The sequence below is a fragment of the Anarhichas minor genome, unplaced genomic scaffold, assembly GCF_050575085.1.
Source record: "Anarhichas minor isolate MPS153535 unplaced genomic scaffold, ASM5057508v1 ptg000129l, whole genome shotgun sequence".
Lineage (NCBI taxonomy): Eukaryota > Metazoa > Chordata > Actinopteri > Perciformes > Anarhichadidae > Anarhichas > Anarhichas minor.
In genome coordinates this window covers 572,498-594,909 of record NW_027466575.1, presented here as the reverse complement: position 1 = coordinate 594,909, position 22,412 = coordinate 572,498, and the positions used below count along the sequence as shown (strand labels likewise).

At 42.5% G+C, this 22,412-nt stretch overlaps 1 protein-coding gene across 4 annotated transcripts; it reads left to right on the top strand.

The window, feature by feature from the left end:
- Positions 1-2,682: 2,682 nt before the first annotated feature.
- cdc27 (cell division cycle 27) lies at positions 2,683-21,912 on the top strand. Of its 4 annotated transcripts, none has more exons than XM_076083380.1 (21): positions 2,683-2,830; positions 5,211-5,286; positions 7,097-7,246; positions 8,632-8,779; positions 8,910-9,035; positions 9,130-9,227; positions 9,319-9,464; positions 10,203-10,423; positions 16,554-16,653; positions 16,793-16,902; positions 16,984-17,083; positions 17,236-17,416; positions 17,546-17,718; positions 17,880-18,032; positions 19,023-19,103; positions 19,201-19,328; positions 19,411-19,528; positions 19,614-19,742; positions 20,123-20,197; positions 20,385-20,514; positions 21,554-21,912. In XM_076083380.1, exons 1-21 carry the CDS (start codon positions 2,804-2,806, stop codon positions 21,643-21,645), a joined length of 2,562 nt encoding a protein of 853 aa, XP_075939495.1. In that variant the 5' UTR covers positions 2,683-2,803; the 3' UTR covers positions 21,646-21,912. The 4 variants fall into 4 exon arrangements, with proteins under 4 accessions (XP_075939495.1, XP_075939494.1, XP_075939497.1 ...); XM_076083379.1 differs by having other exon boundaries at positions 20,385-20,523; XM_076083382.1 differs by lacking the exon at positions 7,097-7,246.
- The last annotated feature ends 500 nt before the right edge of the window (positions 21,913-22,412 follow it).

The following is a 22,412-nucleotide window of genomic DNA, read 5'->3' as shown; positions in this document are numbered from 1 at the left end:
ATAGGAAACATTGATAGGAAACATTATAGGAAACATTGATAGGAAACATTATAGGAAACATTAATAGTAAACATTGATAGGAAATATTGATAGGAAACATTAAAGGAAACATTGATAGGAAACATTAGAGGAAACATTAGAGGAAACATTGATAGGAAACATTGGTAGGAAACATTATAGGAAACATTGATAGGAAACATTGAGAGTAAACATTGAGAGGAAACATTAGAGGAAACATTAGAGGAAACATTGATAGGAAACATTGGTAGGAAACATTATAGGAAACATTAATAGTAAACATTGATAGGAAACATTTGTAGGAAACATTGAGAGTAAACATTGATAGGAAACATTGGTAGGAAACATTACAGGAAACTTTACAGGAAACATTGATAGGGAACATTGGGAGGAAACATCGATAGGAAAAATGATAGGAAACATTCTTAGGAAACACTATAGGAAACATTGGTAGGAAACACTATAGGAAACATTATAGGAAACACTATAGGAAACATTACAGGAAACATTGATAGGAAACATAGGAAACACTACAGGAAACATTGATAGGACACATTGATAGGAAACATTATAGGAAACACTATAGGAAACATTATAGGAAACACTATAGGAAACATTATAGGAAACATTATAGGAAACACTATATGAAACATTATAGGAAACATTATAGCAAACACTATAGGAAACTTTATAGGAAACATTATAGGAAACACTATAGGAAACATTATAGGAAACATTGATAGGACACATTGAAGGAAACACTATAGGAAACACTATAGGAAACACCATAGGAAACATTACAGGAAACATTGATAGGACACATTGATAGGAAACATTATAGGAAATACTATAGGAAACATTATAGGAAACACTATAGGAAACATTATAGGAAACACTATAGGAAACACTATAGGAAACATTATAGGAAACAGTATAGGAAACATTACAGGAAACATTGATTGGACACATTGATAGGAAACATTATAGGAAACACTATAGGAAACATTATAGGAAACATTATAGGAAACACTATAGGAAACATTATAGGAAACATTATAGGAAACACTATAGGAAACACTATAGGAAACACTACAGGAAACATTGATAGGACACATTGATTGGAAACATTGATAGGAAACATAGGAAACATTGGTAGGAAACATTATAGGAAACATTATAGGAAACATTGATAGGAAACATTATAGGAAACACTATAGGAAACATTATAGGAAACATTGATAGGAAATATTATAGGAAACATTGATAGGAAACACTATAGGAAACATTACAGGAAACATTGATAGGAAACATAGGAAACACTACAGGAAACATTGATAGGAAACACTATAGGAAACATTATAGGAAACATTATAGGAAACATTATAGGAAACACTATAGGAAACATTACAGGAAACATTGATAGGAAACACTATAGGAAACACTATTGGAAACATTATAGGAAACATTATAGGAAACACTATAGGAAACATTATAGGAAACACTATAGGAAACATTATAGGAAACATTATAGGAAACACTATAGGAAACATAGGAAACATTATAGGAAACACTATAGGAAACATTACAGGAAACATTGATAGGACACATTGACAGGAAATATTATCGGAAACACTATAGGAAACATTACAGGAAACATAGGAAACATTATAGGAAACATTGATAGGACACATTGACAGGAAATATTATCGGAAACATTATAGGAAACACTATAGGAGACATTATAGGAAACATTATAGGAAACACTATAGGAAACATTACAGGAAACATTGATAGGACACATTGATAGGAAACATTATAGGAAACACTATATGAAACATTATAGGAAACATTATAGGAAACACTATAGGAAACATTACAGGAAACATTGATAGGACACATTGATAGGAAACATTATAGGAAACACTATAGGAAACATTATAGGAAACATTATAGGAAACACTATTGGAAACATTATAGGAAACATTATAGGAAACATTGATAGGACACATTGAAGGAAACACTATAGGAAACATTATAGGAAACATTATAGGAAACACTATAGGAAACACTATAGGAAACATTACAGGAAACATTGATAGGACACATTGATAGGAAACATTATAGGAAACACTATAGGAAACATTATAGGAAACACTATAGGAAACATTATAGGAAACACTATAGGAAACACTATAGGAAACACTATAGGAAACATTACATGAAACATTGATAGGACACATTGATAGGAAACATTATAGGAAACACTATAGGAAACATTATAGGAAACACTATAGGAAACATTATAGGAAACACTATAGGAAACACTATAGGAAACACTATAGGAAACATTACATGAAACATTGATAGGACACATTGATAGGAAACATTATAGGAAACACTATAGGAAACATTATAGGAAACATTATAGGAAACACTATAGGAAACATTATCGGAAATATTATAGGAAACATTATAGGAACCAGGTAAGACTAAGCTGAGTAACACTAACCCGACAGAAGGAGCTCAGATCGGCTCCTCCATATCATATTTTATCTTACACCTGATGTCACCAGCAGGGGGCGCATCTGCAGCTTCGGCTCTCTCCGTTTGACACTCGTTCATCTCCGCCTCGGCCCTCTGAACCTCCTCGGCATCCTTCGGTTGTGTTCGGCTGTTAACGGTCGGTGAGTTCGAATCTTCGGCCGCAGCTCCTCCTGGAGAGTAAAGTGAAGAAAGGGAAGAGGAGAAAAGAGGGAAAACAGACGAAGAAGAGCAGACAGACGGAATGACGGTGCTGCAGGAACCTGTGCAGGTAAACACACACCTGTACCTGGTTGTCACGAGCGTGGAGCCGAGTGTTTATGGAGCTCGTGCTCTTCTCGACCACAGGCCTCCACCTGCTCGTCTTTATCTGTATCGATCTCTTTATCGGTGTTTTTGTGTTTAACCCGGGTCATCACAACGAGGCCGTTCTGTTCCATACTTTAACGAGGGTTAGCTACTCGTTACCTTCTAACAGCAGCTCGTTACAGTTCAGATATCTGAGCTCATACCAGAACCCCTTTAGAAAGACGTCACTTTAAGGGTTCCGTGTCTGTGTGTTACTAAATAAATAGAGTAAAATGATTATTGTGACCTCTGGTTGTTCACTTTGTTCCTCTCGTCTCTTCGGCTGAGACAGAACTCGCATCTGGTCTCTGAGTTCACGTTAAATAATCAAACATTACCGTGTTTGTCTGTGGTTCCTCTGGCTGAGGTCAAAACGCGATTATACAGTTTTTTAACTTCATATTCTACCAAAACAAACCATCTCTGACTGAATGTATGTTTGCCGAATGAATCAATGAACCACATTCATTGATTAACTGTATTTATAAAGAGTTCTGCGGTTCTGTTGATGAGCAGAAACCAATCAGCTGGATTTCAAACGGAGTTTTGTGTCATTCGCGTCGCTAATGCTAAATGCTAACAGAGGAGCTAATGACTAACGTTTAGCTGAATATAAATCACCTCTAAAGTTCGTTAAGGACAATAAACTGCTTCTGTTGTTATTGTTGTTAGTCAAAGAGTTTAGATCTCAGCTGTCCAGCTAAAGTTAGCCAACAACTGATTAGCCTCTAGTTGCTAACTAGCATCAGCTAGCTGCCGGTTAGCATGAGCAACATTAGCATCAGAGTATAGATATCTTTATTTCTGTGACGTCACCACAATACACTGTTTATATTCTTTCTTCACTGTTGTGACGTATTTAACAGGATATAATGAGATTACTTTGATCACAGTGAAGATCAATAGAAACTCTCAGTTCACCTAACTAACCATTGATCATCTGTAACCAGGTGATCACAGATGTTCATATATATATATATATATATATATATATATATATATATATACACATACATATATATATATATATATATATATATATATATATATATATATATATATATATATATATGAACATCTATATATATATATGAACATCTATATATATATATATATATATATATATATATATATATATATATATATATATATATATATATATATATATATATATATACACATACATATATATATATATATATATATATATACACATACACATACACACACACACAGGCTGCCCGATGTAGACCAGAACGTCTCGGGTTTGGATAACCTGTAGTTAATTATGCACACATGGAGGATTTAATATTCTGTAGCTCTGACACAACCAAATCTAACGGGATGTAACAAAAGAACACTTCTGAATCAATACATCGAATATAAATGCTTTGGCATATTCTGCCCAATGTAATAAATGATCAATACACAGCTGCAGGGTTTTATAGAAGCTAAAGTCTATGTATGCTTACAACTACAATGAGGCACAGTAGACTGTTATGGAACAACGGTGCTACTTTAGGTGCACCAGGGTGATGTAGGTTTTTCTATACTTTAGCTTTCATGAATGAAATGTGTCGCAATCAAACTATAAAGCGAGGCATGTTTGGAGAACAGTTCATCTGACCTACATTCAGTATTAATGTACTTTGAATCAACATACCAGCAGAGAGGAATCCAGATCATAGAGAGAGGAGAGCAGAGTGGAGCTCAGAGAACAACCAAGGAGGTGAAGACACACTTGTCTCCATTAATGGAGCTGAGGAGGAGCAAGTTAACAGCTTCAAGTTCACAACCTGACGTGGTCCTGAAACATCTCATAAACGGCTGTATTTCTGAAGGAAACTTAAGAAGTTCTTGTTAACTTTTACAGAGCAGCAATAGAAAACATTTAAAACTAACATGAGATGTCCAGGGTCCAGGAGTGTAGAGCTCTACAAATCATCAGTGATGTTGGTGAGAAGAGCTCAAAGATATTAAAAGACAACCTGATCACCTGCTGAGGTCTGTTACTTCACAGCAGCTTCTTTCCTCTTCATTCATCCTCCACATATCATTTTTTATCTGTGTTTTTCTTATGGAGCTAAATTGGACTACAAACTGCATTTTGTAGCACAGCCCTGTTCTATGATAACAATAAATAACCGTGTAACCCTACAGCGTTTCCACCGGCTAAATAGCCACCTTTAGTGCACCTGTTGTCAGACTGATGCGTCTTCTGGGTTTCTTTCCACCACATTGTTGGAGCAGAAGACGGTTTAAGTTTGAATGTTTGAATAAAGCATGTTTTTCTCTCTGTTCAGGCTGCAGTGTGGCAGGCTCTAAACCACTACGCCTACCTGGATGCTGTCTTCCTCGCTGAGAGACTCTACGCTGAAGGTAACCCTTGTATGTGTCTGATCACCTGTATGTCTGTCTACTCAGTGAGATCACTAGATGCCCTCTACCTAGTGCTGGGCCGGTATACCGGTTTTAATTTCCCGTATGATGTAAATTTTTCACACACCGTCATATCGGTGCATAGCCGAAACAACTTCTGTGACTCTTCAACAGGCAGCAAGATATATTGTTGGCCGTAGAGAGCGCTGCGGTCGGAGCTAGTTGTGTAGAGTGTGTTGAGAGGGACCTCTAGTCATGGTTATAACTTTATAACAACACTTAATAACCCACACCTAACGCTCTGTAACAACAAAGCACCACGACACAACAGTTTGTGACACATAAACAATTTGTAACACTAATAATTGTACATTTATAAAATTACACCGCCGAACGGCATGCTGGGTACAGCTCGCTAACAACAGTCTGCTAACAGCTGGGAGAGGCTCTGTCGCTACAGGAACGTTACATTAAAGAACAGAACAGAGCGATGCAGGATGAACAAAGACAGACCGGAGATGCACCGATAGAGTCTGTGCCCAAGAGAGGAGCTGGGTCTGCTGTTTGGACATGTTTTGGTTAAAAAAAATCCGACGTGGATCAAAAGACTATATATTGCAAAGTTTGTCGAGCGACTGCTGTTGCCACTGGTGGTATCACGAGCAACTTACTCCATCACCTCAACAGAAAACATGTGTTTGAATACCAAGAGTGTGATGACGGCCGTCAACCGGTAACGTTAGCGAGAGTGAAACAGTGAAGCCAAAGGGTCACACATCGCTTGAAGAGGCATTAGCTCGAGGCTGCATATGACAAGAAAAGCAAGCGGTGGAGCGACATTACGAACGCAATAACGATCCACCTATGCAAGGACAATGTCCCGCTACAGACAGTCGAGAAAGACTCAGAGCAATGATTAAAACACTGGATTCAAGTAGGGCTGCAACAATGAATCGATAAAAATCGATTATTAAAAGAGTTGGCAACGAATTTCATTATCGATTCGTTGTGTCGCGCGATTATTTCGCCACTCAATAAGTCGCGGAGATGTTTGAGTATAAAAAAAAAAAAGTTGAGCGCCATTCGCACCGCCGGTCTCGCCGGGGACTATTTGTGTTCATTCCCACTGGATGCGCCGGAGAGGCTTATCGCCCTGAAAGCCATTAACCATGGAAAAAATAACCTATTTCTGCTTAGTACGTGTTGTGGAAGTCCCAGATATCCCGGGAAACTAAACGCCGTCATGTCTGGTTCATAACATTGTCCAGAGGAGCTCTGTGGATTTTATCGAAGTGTATTCACTGTGTCTAGCAAGCCACACGTCGCGTCGCACAGAAAGAATAAATATTATATTATTTCCGTTTTATTGATTATCAGAGTCTGAAAGAAGTTTTATTTTGAAAAATGACCGGATTCTCTCTTAATTTCATCCGCCTGTGCCTCTTGACATGTCAAGACGCTCGTCTCGGTCACGTGACACGTTACCTCAAAATTAAGCCCATAAACTAGCGAAAATGAGTAAATAACTTTTGGAGAGCTTCTTTGCGAAGAGGAAAGAAAGCTTCATTTAACGGACAACATCAGGAGTCTGATTAAATATCAGGAGTGATTCTGACCCGCCAAACCCGCTCTGCAGAATATGTGGCGACAGGAAGATCAGCTGCTGGAGATTGTAAATGATGGTGGCCTTAAAAGTATGTTTGAGACAACAACTCTGCTGGAGTTGGATTAACATCAAGGCTGAATATCCTGAGATCACCACTAAAGCACTGAAAATCCTGCTTCCATTTCACACATCCTCTCTGTGAAGCGGGATGTTCTACAGTGACGGCAATCAAAATAAAACGGAGTAGACTGGACATCAGGAACACACTGCGGGTGTCTTTGTCTCCCATTACCCCCAGATGGACCGTCTCCTTGCAGAGAAACAAGCTCAGGGCTCCACTGATTCACCGTTATTGTGAGTTGTATTATTTATGCATTTTATATTTGTTTTCATGCCGATCGTATAATTTTATTTCAACGTGTTTTTCCGCCACAACTTGAAGGCCGGTCCGTGGACATATTGTCTTACATGAAAGCGGTCCGTGGTGCAAAAAAGGTTGGGGACCTCTGATCGAGACGTAAATACGGCAGCATCTATTCATTGTTTGTACCATATGGTTTACACACACACACATGTATACACATAGTTTGGTCCGGTCTCTATTGTTATGAGGTATCGTAGAGCTCTGGGTGAACACAGACGGCTACAGGATTTATTTCCTGATTCAACAACGTAAACATGTTGGAATCCTTGATGAGGAGGAAGGGAGTTCAACAGCAGGGTAAATCACTACAGAATCCTACTTTTGTTCCGTTTTGAAGTGAGGAACGTAACGTCCCTCCAGCAGCTCTTCTGGTGCTGGTGTTTACTCGTTATCCAGCTTGACAAGCATGACAAGTTAGCGTTAGCTCGTTAATAACAGTAGTAAAGCAGGGGTGGTATAGTTTGCAAGACTAAAGACACGTTTTTATTCACTCGCCTATTTTGGCCCATTAATAACCGATTCATCGATCAATCGAAAAAAGAATCGCCAGATTAATGGATTATTAAAATAATCGTTAGTTGCAGCCCTAGATTCAAGGTATTTCTTATACTTCAGCCAAACTGCTATCCCAACATTATAGGAACAAACGAGCAAACCCCCTAGTAAGCAAAGCCTTTATACATGAAGACATTAACATGTTGATATATTCTATGTACTCCTGACAGTAGAGTAAGCCACTATAAACCTATATGAAAACACAGTCAAGGAAAAAGAAAATACCGTGAAACCGCCAGAATCTTAAAAAATACCGTGATACAAATTTTTGGTCATACCGCCCAGCACTACCTCTACCTGTCTGTAGAGTTGTTATTATACCGACACCAGTACTGGAAATATATTCTAATTCTAGTCTAATATGTTTTACGCTCGTATACAACAACAGGTGTGCATCCATACGTCCAGTTCCACACGTCCAGCTCCGTACGTCCGGTTCCACACGTCCCGCTCCGTACGTCCGGTTCCACACGTCCCGCTCTGTACGTCCGGTTCCACGCGTCCCGCTCCACGCGTCCCGATGCTCCTTGCGTCCGGTTCCATACGTCCTGCTCCATACGTCCGGTTCCATACGTTCCGATCCATACGTCCGGTTCCTTGCGTCTGGCTCCATATGTCCCGATGCATTCCATTCGTCTGGTTCCTGGCGTCCGATTCCTGGCGTCCGGCTCCATTCGTACCGCTCCACGCGTCCTGCTCCATACTGCCCTGTACCTGTTGGCTACATGTTGACCTAACTTTCTACCTGTCTGTATCTCAGTGAGGTCAGAGGAGGCCCTGTACCTGTTGGCTACATGTTACTACCGCTCGGGGAAGCCATATAAAGCGTACCGGCTGCTGAAGGCTCACAGCTGCTCCACACCGCAGGTTCGATTCTTGTTGGCAAAGTGCTGCGTCGAACTCAGCAAGTAAGCACACAGAACTAGTTAAAACTAGTAAACCTAGTCGTACTTTCGTACCAGTAGAAATTCTGAGACATTTGAAAATGACTAAAGCTGTCCACCTGTCTCTCTCTTTATCTACCTGTCTGTCTCTCAGGCTCGCTGAAGGAGAACAGGTTCTGATTGGTGGAGTGCTGAACAAACAGAAGAGTCAGGATGACATCATCACAGAGTTTGGAGACTCCGCCCCCTTCACACTGTCGTTACTGGGACACATTTACTGGTAAAACAGTTCAGTCAGTCTGCTACCGGTGTTAATGATGTTGGACACCAGTTTACTGACCCATCTCTCTCTCTCTGTCTGTCTGTCTGAGCAGTAAGACAGATCGTGTTGCTAAAGGTGCAGAATGTTTCCAGAGGAGTTTAACTCTGAACCCGTTCCTCTGGTCGCCTTTCCAGAATCTCTGTCACCTAGGTAATTCACACACACAGACACATACACACGCCTGACCAGGTGAGTCCTGACACTAACTAACGTCATCATGTGATTTACTTCTGTGTTCCAGGAGAGAAACCAGATCCAGATCAAGTCTTTAGGTTGTCCTCTCTACACAACTCTTCTATAGCACCGCTGCCTCCTTCTGTTAGCCCCGCTCAGAACCCCCCCCACCGCCTAGACACCGCCCTCATGGAGACGCCCCAGGACACCCTGGTACATAAAACACACCTCCACTACTCAGATTACTGAGGGTTTAATTAACTTTCAGTTTCAATGTCTTAAATCTGATTATCAGATTAAATGATCACATTAATGAGGTTGTTGTAGTCTGATAATAAGATTAAATGATCACATTAATGAGGTGGTTGTAGTCTGATAATCAGATTAAATGATCACATTAATGAGGTGGTTGTAGTCTGATAATCAGATTAGATGATCAGATTAATGAGGTGGTTGTAGTCTAATAATCAGATTTGATGATCAGATTAATGAGGTGGTTGTAGTCTGATAATCAGATTAAATGATCACATTAATGAGGTGGTTGTAGTCTGATAATCAGATTAGATGATCACATTAATGAGGTGGTTGTAGTCTGATAATCAGATTAAATGATCACATTAATGAGGTGGTTGTAGTCTGATAATCAGATTAGATGATCACATTAATGAGGTGGTTGTAGTCTGATAATCAGATTAAATGATCACATTAATGAGGTGGTTGTAGTCTGATAATCAGATTAGATGATCACATTAATGAGGTTGTTGTAGTCTGATAATCGGATTAAATGATCACATTAATCCGAGGTGGTTGTAGTCTGATAATCAGATTAAATGATCACATTAATGAGGTGGTTGTAGTCTGATAATCAGATTAGATGATCACATTAATGAGGTGGTTGTAGTCTGATAATCGGATTAAATGATGTTGACATATGTTTTGTTTCCTTCTCAGGAGTTGAATCGTTTGAATCTAGAATCGTCTAACGGAAAGCTGATGTCTGATTTGTCGGTTTCCTACATTGACTCCTCCCTAATCTCCCCGGAGACTGGCTCCCTATTGGGTAACTCGGTTTCCATGGCGTCAGCTGGCTCCTTGTTGGCTAAACAGAACAAGCCCAAAAGTGGGCGGAGTTTACTTGGAGGACCTGCAGCACTCAGCCCGCTGACACCCAGGTGAGTTCTTGAACACATGTAACACCTCTACAGGTAAATATTCCCATTTAACTCTATTGAAACCTGTATGAGGGGGAAATTCAACCCACCAATAGAAACACTGCTGCTCTCTGTGATCTGTCGACCAATAGAAACACTGCTGCTCTGTGTGAAACACCTTGTTTTACAGTTTATTATTAATATTTGTTTATTACCCATAACATCACATTTTTTTAACCCAATGAGGGAATTTATATGAATACAAACGTAAAGAGAGTCCCTGTCTGTTGGTTTACCCGTCTGTTGGTTTACCCGTCTGTTGGTTTACCCCTCTGTTGGTTTACCCGTCTGTTGGTTTACCCGTCTGATGGTTTACCCGTCTGATGGTTTACCCGTCTGATGGTTTACCCCTCTGTTACAAGGTAATAAACACACAGGGACCTAACTAAGCCCAGACACCAAGTTAAACCTCTTACGGTGAGAGGACTTGTTAGTGGTCCTTGTTAGTGGTCCTTGTTGGTGGTCCTTGTTGGTGGTCCTTCTTAGTGGTTCTTCCGAGTTTCTTGGTTAAACTTATGTGCGGAGCTTTCAGCTGCCCGAAAATAAAACCTGTGTGTTGATGAGCTTGCTCTTGCCTCTGCTTGCATTTTCTTGCTTCAATTTGCCAGATATATCACATATATCACTCTTCAACGTTTGAGTGAAGACAAATCCAGAAAGTCGTCGAGCTATTTGGGTTGTTAGCTAATGCTAACTAGCAGCTAAGCTAAAGCTATGTAGCAGCAAGATGCCTCCCTTCTCCACGGACGACTACTACAAACTCCTACAGAAGATTGCAGTCTTGGAAACAAAAATCCACCGACTAGAAGTAAACGTGGAGATAAATGGACTGTGTGGGAATGATGCCACTTTACCATGGACTCAAAACACTGGACAAACGCAAGCTAAGACACAGCTAACTAGCACAACCAGGCCTACCAAGAAACAGGAGGAGAGAGCAGATAATGAATCTTCAAATGGTAGTCCTCCCTGGAACTCTCTCGGTGCAAAGCCGAAGAGAAAATCATACCCTCAGGATGTGGGAGGACGCCTAACAGGCAGAGCCCAGCGCCCTGAGATTTGTGATGCGACTGGCTGGCCTGCACTATCACACAGGCAGAACTCCTCAACCCCTGCACTCAGACGGACAAAGCCAAGGACAGCTGAGAAAAGTAAAACCTCCACAACAACCAAGCCTACAACTTCAAAACAGATTTGCTCCATTGTCGCAGGATCCTAAATCTCCATCTGATGACCTGGATAAGCAGCTATCTCCTCAAAGCAGGGTAAGAGAGTAAAAGGCCGCAGGCAAAGCTAATGACTGGGCCTGAGACTCTGATTGTTGGTGACTATGCTGTAAAAGATGTCAGAACACTGTGCAGCGAGAATACCAAAATACTCTGCTTTCCGAAAGATATGGTCTCTGACATGAGAGACAAAATCCTGGACATCGTGGCTGACTATCCCACGGTGAAAAACATCATCGTGCATACAGGAAGCTGTGATATTGCGAAACAGTCTGAAGTTCTGAAGCGAGACTTTATTGATCTGTTAAACACAGTCAGCTCTGTCAAGGCTGAAGTGTTTATCAGTGGCCCTCTTCCACCAGTCAGAGGAGGAGATGAAGGATTCAGCAGGCTATTTGCACTGAACAAATGGCTGTCAACTGCATGTACTGACCATTCAGTACATTTTATCAACAATTTCTACCTTTTCTGGGAGCGTAGACATCTTTTTAAGGCACATGGAGTTTGCTGGAACAAGTCAGGGGTAAAACTGTTTACCTCTAACCTATTTTTCTCCCTGCGTCATCCGTCTGTTCCTACTGCCAAGGACAAGAGACAAGAGGAGACTAAACAAGAGATAACCACACAGCATCGCCATGGAGACCTTACGGGAAGGATGCCCCCGCCTAGCGACAGCCAAAAGGAGGAGTCTCCAACCTCATCATCAGGGACCGCCTCTGATCTCCCACTTTCCCCACCCTTCCGAGACGAGGAGTCTTTACCTCCCTCCCAGCACATATTTCCAAACTCCATGCAGGTCCCTTTCCTCTCTCGCACTCTCCCCATCCTCCCCCCACCTGGAGTTCACTGACCACATGAAAGAGCTGGTCATTGCTGGAACCAAACGCACTCCTCGCCCCACTCCTCGACGTACAGCTCCAGCCCCACCCCCGAAACTGGCTCCTAGTCCTCAGCCAGTTTTGACACAATCGGCGAAGTTAAAGCGCCCTGCCCGTCCTCCACCTCGGCTCCACAACCATCCTGTCTCCCCTACCTGATAAAGGCAGGGCAAGGCAAGGCAGGCCGGTGCAGAGGACTCGGAGCTGGAGTGATGTGATCCACTATCTTGGAGGCTATAATTGATATCTTCTGGGTCCAGGCTACAAGGCTAATGACACCAATGACTCTCTCCAGGAGAAGTCGGGGCCCTGTATGCAGCTGTCCTGATAGTTTATAGAAAAAGAAAGGTGAGGCTGCGAAGAAACAATAGTAAACCTGCAAACTTATCAAACTTAACATACATTCCTCGTCAGCCTGTCCAAATAAATTGGGCAAAGAAAGCTTTAACCACATTAAACTTAGCTTTATTAAATGTCAGGTCTCTGCCAGGAAAAACATTTTTAATCAATGATTTTATTGTTAGGCACAAACTGGACATTTTATTTTTAACTGAAACATGGTTAAATCAAGATAACAGTGCAGCTGTTCTTATTGAATCAACACCTCACAACTTCAGGTTCATGAGTGAAACAAGAGTGCATAAGAAAGGAGGTGGAGTTGCTATTTTATTTAATGATTCTCTTCAATGCAAGCAGATGTCCTTTGGTCATTTTAGTTCTTTTGAATATGTGGCTCTGAATTCCACTCAAGCTTTATTCCTAAACATTTACAGACCGCCTAAATACTGTGCAACCTTCTTTGATGAGTTTACTGAACTGCTGTCTATAATCTGTATTGATTTTGACTGTGTTGTTATTGTTGGTGATTTTAATATCCATGTTGATAATCCCCAGGACAGAGGGTCTATAGAACTATGTGGTGTCCTTGATAACTATGATCTGACTCAGCATGTGACAGGACCCACCCACAACAGGGGGCACACTCTGGACCTAATCATCACCAAAGGTGTAAACATATCCAAGGTCGCTGTGACTGATGTTGCACTCTCTGATCATTTCTGTGTTTTCTTTGAGAGTGCAATCTCCTTGCACACAAATGTCTAAACCGAGGTTGTGACAAAGCGTTACATCTCTGAAAACACCAGTGAACTATTTATTCAGAAGTTCTGCTCCACACCAGCCCTCTCTTGCATCTCAGTCAATGAGCTTGTAGATGGCTTCAATTTTAGAGTTAAAAATATTATTGATGCCATTGCACCCACTAAAGTGAAGATTGTCTCGGGTAAGCAAAGATCTCCTTGGAGAAATGCTACGATGGTCAGAATAGAGAAACGAGAGTCGGAAAGCTGAGCGCAGGTGGCGAAAAACTAATCTCCAGGTTCACTGTGACATGACATCTATAAAGAGAGACTTTGCAATTATAATTTGGAACTTAGAAATGCAAGGCAGTCCTTCTTCTCTGACATCATAACCAAAAACAATAACAATACACGCGCCTTATTTGCTATCGTCGACAGGCTAACAAAACCCTCCAGTGTCGGTAGCTGCTGAGCTCCAATCCACCTGGGCATGCAATCAATTTGCCTCCTTTTTTACTGACAAAATTCAGAAAATTAGACAAGCAGTCAGTGCCTCCACACCAACCACAGGATATGTGTTGTCCCCATCTCTGAATAACATACATTCAAATATCATGACACAATTTCATTAAATCGACCGTAGAAGCCTAGAAGACATTATACAACATCTGAAGTCATCCTCCTGCTGCTTGGATATTCTACCAACACACTTTTTTAGAAATATTTCAAACTGCATGACCGCTGATCTTTTACAAATTGTAAACGCATCCCTTCTCTCAGGTGTCTTCCCACAAGCCCTAAAAACTGCAGTTATTAAACCGCTCCTAAAGAAGGCTAGTTTAGACTCCGCAACAATGAAAAATTATAGGCCAATATCAAACCTCCCATTTTTAAGTAAAATAATTGAAAAAGCGGTTTTCCAACAGCTGAACAAATTCTTGGCCGTAAATAACTACTTTGATGTCTTCCAGTCAGGCTTTCGACAGCACCACAGTACTGAAACTGCTCTTGTTAAAGTTTTCAACGACATCCACTTAAACACAGACAATGGCAGAAGTTCAGTCTTAGTATTACTGTATCTCAGTGCTGCATTCGACACGGTCGACCATGCCATACTCCTAGAAAGACAAAAAATCTGGGTGGGACTTTCTGGCACAGCGCTTAACTGGTTTGAATCCTACTTGAAGGACCGAGAATACTTTGTGTCTGTAGCGAATTACACATCAGAGCTGACTAAAATGACATGTGGTGTTCCCCAAGGTTCAATACTGGGGCCTCTTCTGTTCAACATCTACATGCTTCCACTAGCTCAGATTATGGAAAACAACAAAGTGTGTTATCATAATTATGCAGACGACACACAAATCTACATAACTATGTCACCAGGGGACTATAATCTCATACAAGGGCTGGGTAACTGCATTGAACAAATCAACAACTGGATGTGCCAGAATTTTCTTCAATTAAACAAAGATAAAACAGAAGTAATTGTTTTTGGTACCAAGGACGAACGATTGAAAATCACCGCTCAGCTTCAATCACTGATGTTAAAACCCACAAACCAAGCCAGAAATCTAGGTGTAGTTATGGATTCAGACCTCAACCTGAATAGCCATATCAAGACGATTACAAAATCAGCCTACTATCACCTGAAGAATATATCAAGGATTAGAGGATTTATGTCTCAACAGGATTTGGAAAAACTTGTCCATGCATTTATCTTCAGCAGACTGGACTACTGTAACGGTGTGTTTACAGGTCTCTGCAAAAAGTCTGTCAGAAAGCTGCAGCTGATTCAGAACGCTGCAGCTCGAGTCCTCACTAAGACCAGGAGGGTGGATCACATCACTCCAGTTCTGAGGTCTTTGCACTGGCTTCCTGTCAAACAAAGAATTGACTTTAAAATCCTGCTGTTGGTTTACAAAGCACTGAATGGTTTAGGGCCAAAATATATCTCTGATCTGCTGCTACCTTATGAACCATCCCGACCCCTTAGGTCGTCTGGGACCGGTCTACTTTCTGTTCCCAGAGTTGGAACTAAACATGGAGAAGCAGCATTCAGTTTTTCTGCTCCACATATCTGGAACAAAGTCCCAGAAAGCTGCAGGTCTGCTGAGACCCTCAGCTCCTTTAAATCAAGATTGAAGACTTTTCTGTTTGCTGCTGCCTTTAATTGAACCAGATTCAAGTAATATATTAATCAATTTCCTGCATTTCTGCATTTTACTACTGTATTTTATTTCTTACACTGTTTTTTAATGTTTTAATGAATGTTCTTGTTTTTAAATCTCCTTTTCTTTTGCCTTATGCGTTGATGCTTTTAATGGTTTTATGTGAAGCACTTTGAATTACCTTGTTGTTGAAATGTGCTATACAAATAAACTTGCCTTGTGTTGGCAGAGCGTTTCCTCTGAAATAAAGGGTATTCTACTTCCTTATAACCGGCACAAAGTCAACTTTAACGGGCAGAGAACGGGGCGTAATCTGTTCTCAGGATCGAAAAACAAAACAAAAACAGTCTGACCTAGGTTCTTTCAAAAGCAACAGTTCTTCTCCGTGCCTCCTTCTCCGACGCGAGTCAGAAGGGAACAGCGGTGCGTTAAGGTACACTCTGATATTTTATCAACTCGGTGACATCCGGTCATAAACCCGGCAGTCCCGCCTCGGCATTCCCGGCCTCGTACAATGAGGACCCAGCGAACTCAGCCTTGAGTTTTGGTCATCCGAAACTCAGAATTCACACGTAGGTGTAAAAATGTTTCTTGGGGGTTTGGTGTTGTTATCTTAACTCAGATCAGGCTTTTGTCTTTTCCTTTGATGAGCAGCACATGGTCCCAACACTTCTTTACCTTTTGTCTTCTTACAGACAAACGTTTACATCATTCTTAACATTCATTGTTTTCTATAGTTTTGGCATCCTGCCCCTGGAGCCCAGCCCGGGAGACCCCACATATCTACAGAACTATTCAGCTACCATGGAAACACAATCGACGGCTCCGAGCAAGAAGGTACACACGCACTCTAAACACACACACTACACACACACTATACACACATTATACACACACATTACACATACAGGGGCTGCTCTACAAGAGACCTGCTGAAGCTTCATGATGAACCTGGTTCGTTCTGTGTGTCTCTCAGTCTGTCTCCAGGATCAGTCAGTCAAAATCTGTCTTCAGTCAGAGTGGAAACAGCAGAGATGTTCTCCCCATCCCCTTCAACCAATCACAGAGCTCCGCCCCTCACACCAGGTAACTATAGCAGCCACTCTGTCCGTCTGATGACCTGTCTGTCTGTTGACATATCTGTCTGATGACCTGTCTGTCTCTCAGTGGCTCCCCTCAGGTCCTCAGTCCCAGTATGTCTGGTCCTCCAAACGTTCAGCCCAGAAGAAGCTCCAGACTGTTTACTAGTGCCAGTTCTACTGCCAAGGTACTGTTACTACAATAATACTGCAGTACTACAGTACTATAATGCTGAACTAATACTGATTGAAGGAGTACTCTACGGTGGAGTACTCCACCGTAGAGTACTTTACGGTGGAGTACTTTACAGCATCCTAACGTCTGTCTCTGTTTCTGCAGGAGAACAGCAAGAAGTTAAAGATGAAGTTTCCTACAAAGATCCCCAACAGGAAAACTAAATGTAAATCAGCAAAGACGTCAAATAGCAGCAACCTGAACGAGAGTCTGGACATCCTGAGACTGGACGCCAGTCTGAGTCTACCAGACACCAAGATCCCCCAGTACCAAAGGGCTGCTGCAGGTAATAATACAATGAAATACTGCAGTACTCGGTCTGAGTGTGAACATGATCTTACACTTAAACCTGAACCCTCTACAATAAGAACAGGAAGTTACACTGACGTTATAAACATGTTCTGTGTTTACACAGACAGTGTGATGGCGTTGCTACGGGAGATTGGACGCGGTTACCAGGCGTTGTGCTCGTACAACTGCAGAGAAGCTATCAACATCCTGACCTCACTGCCTCCTCAGCACTACAACACCGGCTGGGTCCTCACACACATCGGCAGGGCTTACTTTGAACTGGCCGAGTACACACAGGTAACACACAGGTGACGCACCTTATTGACAGCTGCGTCAATAAGGTGCGGCCCGTGAAGAACCCTGAAGCTCCACTCCTACATTTTATACTTGTGGGGGTGACCTGATTGGCGTTTGGTTTCTGTTCACGTGGGTCATGATGTCATAATGTTTGTTTGTAGGCGGAGCGTCTGTTCAGCGAGGTTCGTAGGATCGAGTCGTACAGAGTTGAAGGAATGGAGATTTATTCAACTACACTGTGGCACCTGCAGAAAGACGTGGCGCTGTCCGCCCTGTCCAAAGACCTGACCGACATGGACAAGAACTGTCCCGAGGTAAGAACTGGTCCTGTTCTCAAACTGGACTGAGCTTGGACATTTGGTTCTGCCCGGCCTTAAACCTGGACCCTGGCCTGTCAGACATGACACCCTGACCCGAGATCAAGGGTGTGGTTTTTTTGAGAATAACTCATTTGACTAAAAAACAACCTTATATCAGATCTGAATGGACGAAATATTCAAGTTGAAAATCTTCCTTGGATAATTCGATGAGAACTAAAATTAGAACGATCAATAGAAACCAAATCCATGAACCTATAGAGGGCTGGATTCAAAATCAAAGTGAAAAACCAAACCCACGTGCCTGTATGCCCCCCCGACAACGTCTGGGCATGCTCCTGATGAGACGACGGATGGTATCCTGGTGGATATCCTCCCAAACCTGGATCAGGGCATCAGTGAGGTCCTGGACAGTCTGTGATCTGTGATCTTGGCGGCGTTGGATGCAGAATACAAAACGTCTGCGAGGTTTTTTTTATTGGATTGAGGTCTGAACGTGAAGACCAGTCAATGTCATCAATGCCTTCGTCATCCAGGAACAGCCTACACACACTGACCACATCCTGGACATGGAGGAACCCAGGGCCCACTGCATCTGGAGGAACCCAGGGACCACTGCACCAGCGTAGGGTCGGACAATGGGTCTGAGGATTCTATCCCGGTACCTCACAGCAGTCAGGGTACCGTTAGTTGCACCTGGAGGTTTGTGCGACCCTCCAAGGATCTGCCTCTCCAGACCTTCAGTGACTCGCAGTCAAATCAGTCCTGCTGGATGATGTTGCAGGCAGCATAACATTCTGGCTCACTAGCTCACTGTAGGTTATGTTGTAGAGCTCCGGGAGTGCTCCTCCTGTTCCTCCTCACACAAAGGAGCAGATACCGGTCCTCCTGCTGGGTCGTTGACCTTCTACGGCCCGGTCCAGGTCCTATATAGTCACCTGTGCTCTGGTCACCTTTCTGTCTCTGATAACCTGTCTGTCTCTGCAGGCCTGGTGTGTAGCAGGAAACTGTTTCAGTCTGCAGAGGGAGCATGACATCGCCATCAAGTTTTTCCAGAGAGCCATCCAGGTGAGCCGCTGTTACCGTGGTTACTGTTTGGGGCGGTTTCACCTGTAGGTCTTTTGTGTGTCTGACCTGTCTTTCTGTCCTCCCGTCTGTCTCTCAGGTGGACCCGGGCTTTGCTTACGCCTACACTCTGTTGGGTCATGAGTTTGTTCTGACGGAGGAGTTGGACCGAGCTCTCGCCTGCTTCCGTAACGCCATCAGAGTGAACAACAGACACTACAACGCCTGGTACAGTGACCTCTTTAGTTTATTGATCACAGGGCCGATGGTTCGAGACCCGGTTCCTCTGACATTGTCTGTGTTGCTCTAGGTATGGTCTGGGGATGATTTACTACAAACAGGAGAAGTTCAACTTGGCAGAAATCCACTTTAAGAAAGCTTTGAGCATCAACCCTCAGAGCTCTGTGCTGCTCTGTCACATCGGAGTGGTACGTAGCTCGTAGCATCCGCCATCGATAACAGCTTCAGTCTTCTGCTATCAATTAGTGATTGATGGATTCTGTGTGTGTGCAGGTGCAGCATGCGTTGAAGAAGTCTGATGCAGCTTTAGAGACTCTGAACAGAGCGATCGTGATCGACCCCAAAAATCCACTCTGCAAGTTCCACCGTGCCTCCATACTCTTTGCTAACGACAAGTACAAGGTAATCAATACTGATTTATATCAATCAATTCAGCTCCAACTATAAGCTCCTTAAGATATGATGGTGCTCTCTAGTAGGATAATATGGTACTATAAGCTCTTTAAGTTATGATGGTGCTCTCTAGTAGGATAATATGGTACTATAAGCTCCCGTTATGCCCGATGCCCCCAAATTTGGGGGCTCTCGGTACCAGAGGGGGTAGCATATACCGTCTCTCTCTCTCTCTGACCCGTCTCTCTCTCTCTCTCTCTCTCTCTCTCTCTGACCCGTCTCCTCTCTCTGACCCGTCTCTCTGTCTCTGTCTCTCTCTCTCGTCTCTCTGACCCGTCTCTCCCTCTCTCTCTGACCCGTCTCTCCCTGAACTGTCTGTCTTTCTGCAGGCTGCTCTTCAGGAGTTGGAGGAATTGAAACAGATCGTTCCCAAAGAGTCTCTGGTTTACTTCCTCATAGGAAAGGTAATGACTTTAACCCTTTCATGCGTTTAGTTACATCTTCAGACTCGATACACGGTGTCACTAGTTAACTAAGTAATGTTTTAGATGTATAAAGTGTATTTAGTAGTTTAGATACTGTGTTTAATGAATAGACTGGTTGTTCTGTAAACCTGTGCGTCTGTCTCTTTACCTGGCCCCGCCCCCTCAGGTGTATAAGAAGCTGGGTCAGACTCACCTGGCTCTGATGAACTTCAGCTGGGCGATGGACTTGGATCCTAAAGGAGCAAACAACCAGATCAAAGAAGCCATCGACAAGAGATACCTGCCAGAGGACGAAGGTGAGACAGGTACAGCCATGTGATGATGTCATGATGTGAGAGATCAGTTCAGCTGATGTTCTTTAGTTTAATGTGTTATTATAGACTCAGGACCAGCTGGTCTCTGTCCACCTGTCTCTCATTACCTGTCTGGGTACATCCCAAGTCTCTTAACTGCATCCCTGTTTCCCTCACTTGGGTCCTTTCCTTGCGTCTTAGTCCCTCCCACCAGGGATGCATGGAGGAAACCAAGCGAGGAGAGAGGAAACGAGGAAATATGTTTTAGGAGACATGAGACGTCCTTTCCTGTGAGGAGGATCGAGGAGGGATCTCTGAGGAGCCATGCGCGAGGACGCACAAGAACAGACTTCCAGGAAGTGTTTTAACGGCTGACACGCCCCCTCATTGCTCATCAGTCATGTGATTGGACTCTGCAGTCAGAGAGAGCTGGAGAGACTAAACACTTTTTACATCATTCCTGAGTGTTTGAGTTTTATCATTTAAGAGAAACAATAATCATATTCTGGGTTATTTAATATCGACGTCACAATCTGAATTTCAAAACGTACAGACGCAAATAATTCATAAATAAGACGATCGCATTCCGCCGGTAGAAATGGATCCTGATCTCATAAACAGAACACAGGACACAGTTTGTTAACAGACTACAGAGAGAAACACCTCTACAGTGGTGATTACTGTGTGTCTTTATTAGTTATTAGTCTTATTAGTTACTGTTATTAAGTACAGTGATCATGTGAACACACACAAACTTATCAAAAGTCTCTCCAGCTGTTAAAGCCGACTGACAGCTGATCAGCTGTGATCATCAGCACCGTCATCAGAAACAGACGTCGCTTCACGTGACACAACTGAGGAAAGGACGTCTCATGTCTCCTAAAACATATCCTCGTTTCCTCTCTCCTCGCATGGTTTCCTCCATGCATCCCAAGTGAGGGAAACAGGGATGACATTAAGAGACTTGGGATGAACTCTCTCTCTGTCTCTCTGTGTCCACCCGTCTCTCATTACGTGTCTGCCTCTGTCTCTACCTGTCTAGCTGCTGAAGTGGACGACAGTCAGGACAGCAGTATCATGACGGATGCTGACGACACGCAGCTCCACACGGCTGAGAGTGATGACGTCCTTTAACCCCGCCCCCTGCTCATGCCAAGCCCTGCCCCGATTGGCTGGAGCAGTACTATTGCTAGACAACATTCTGACAGACGGATGTTCAGTCACGCTCCGACCCTCCTCACTGTCTTTTGATTGGCTGAAACAGACTGCTGCTGCCCTGAAGCCCCGCCCCCTGCCCCTCTTCCTCATACGTCATCAAGCTTGTCTTCTGACATCACAGCTGTTTTTTATGTTCTTTTTATCATCGTTATGGAAATAAATCAATAAAAATGTGTAAACCCCGCTGTCTGTCGACTTCTTGCTACCAACAGCCAATCAGAGCTCTCTGCAGTGATTGGACCAGGTGAGTAAATATTGATTATACCTGTGACAGTCGGGTACAGTTCATGTGTGACTCCAGCAGGTGGAGGTGTGATCACACAAAGAAGAAAAGATTCATGAGGAAACAGCAGCAGAAGAAGAAAATTCAGGTGACAAAGTGGTTCGTTAGTCTACGGACCCTAACCCAGAGCCAACAGTGCAGACAGAGCTAATTAGTAATATTAAGTATTATGCAAGAACATTTTAGTCATTAGTATTATTCAGGAATAAAGCTATTGTACATTATTAATACTGCGTTTGAGCAGCATTTTACAGTCACTACTTTATTTCCTGTTGGTTCCTTATTGTATTTTTTTTGTAAAATGTATTCTATATACTGAATGTATTGTATGTGTACTTTCTCTGGTAATATGTCAACGTCATAAATATTATCAATCTGTAAAATGATAGAAGTCATTGTT

Bases quoted from the DNA above. Each gene is read 5' to 3' on its own strand.
- cdc27 (XM_076083379.1), top strand. From the start codon at position 2,804: ATGACGGTGCTGCAGGAACCTGTGCAG. The intron at 16,903-16,983 runs GTAACTATAGCA...TCTGTCTCTCAG, and splicing joins AGCTCCGCCCCTCACACCAG to TGGCTCCCCTCAGGTCCTCA. The intron at 20,198-20,384 runs GTAATGACTTTA...CCGCCCCCTCAG, and splicing joins TTTACTTCCTCATAGGAAAG to GTGTATAAGAAGCTGGGTCA.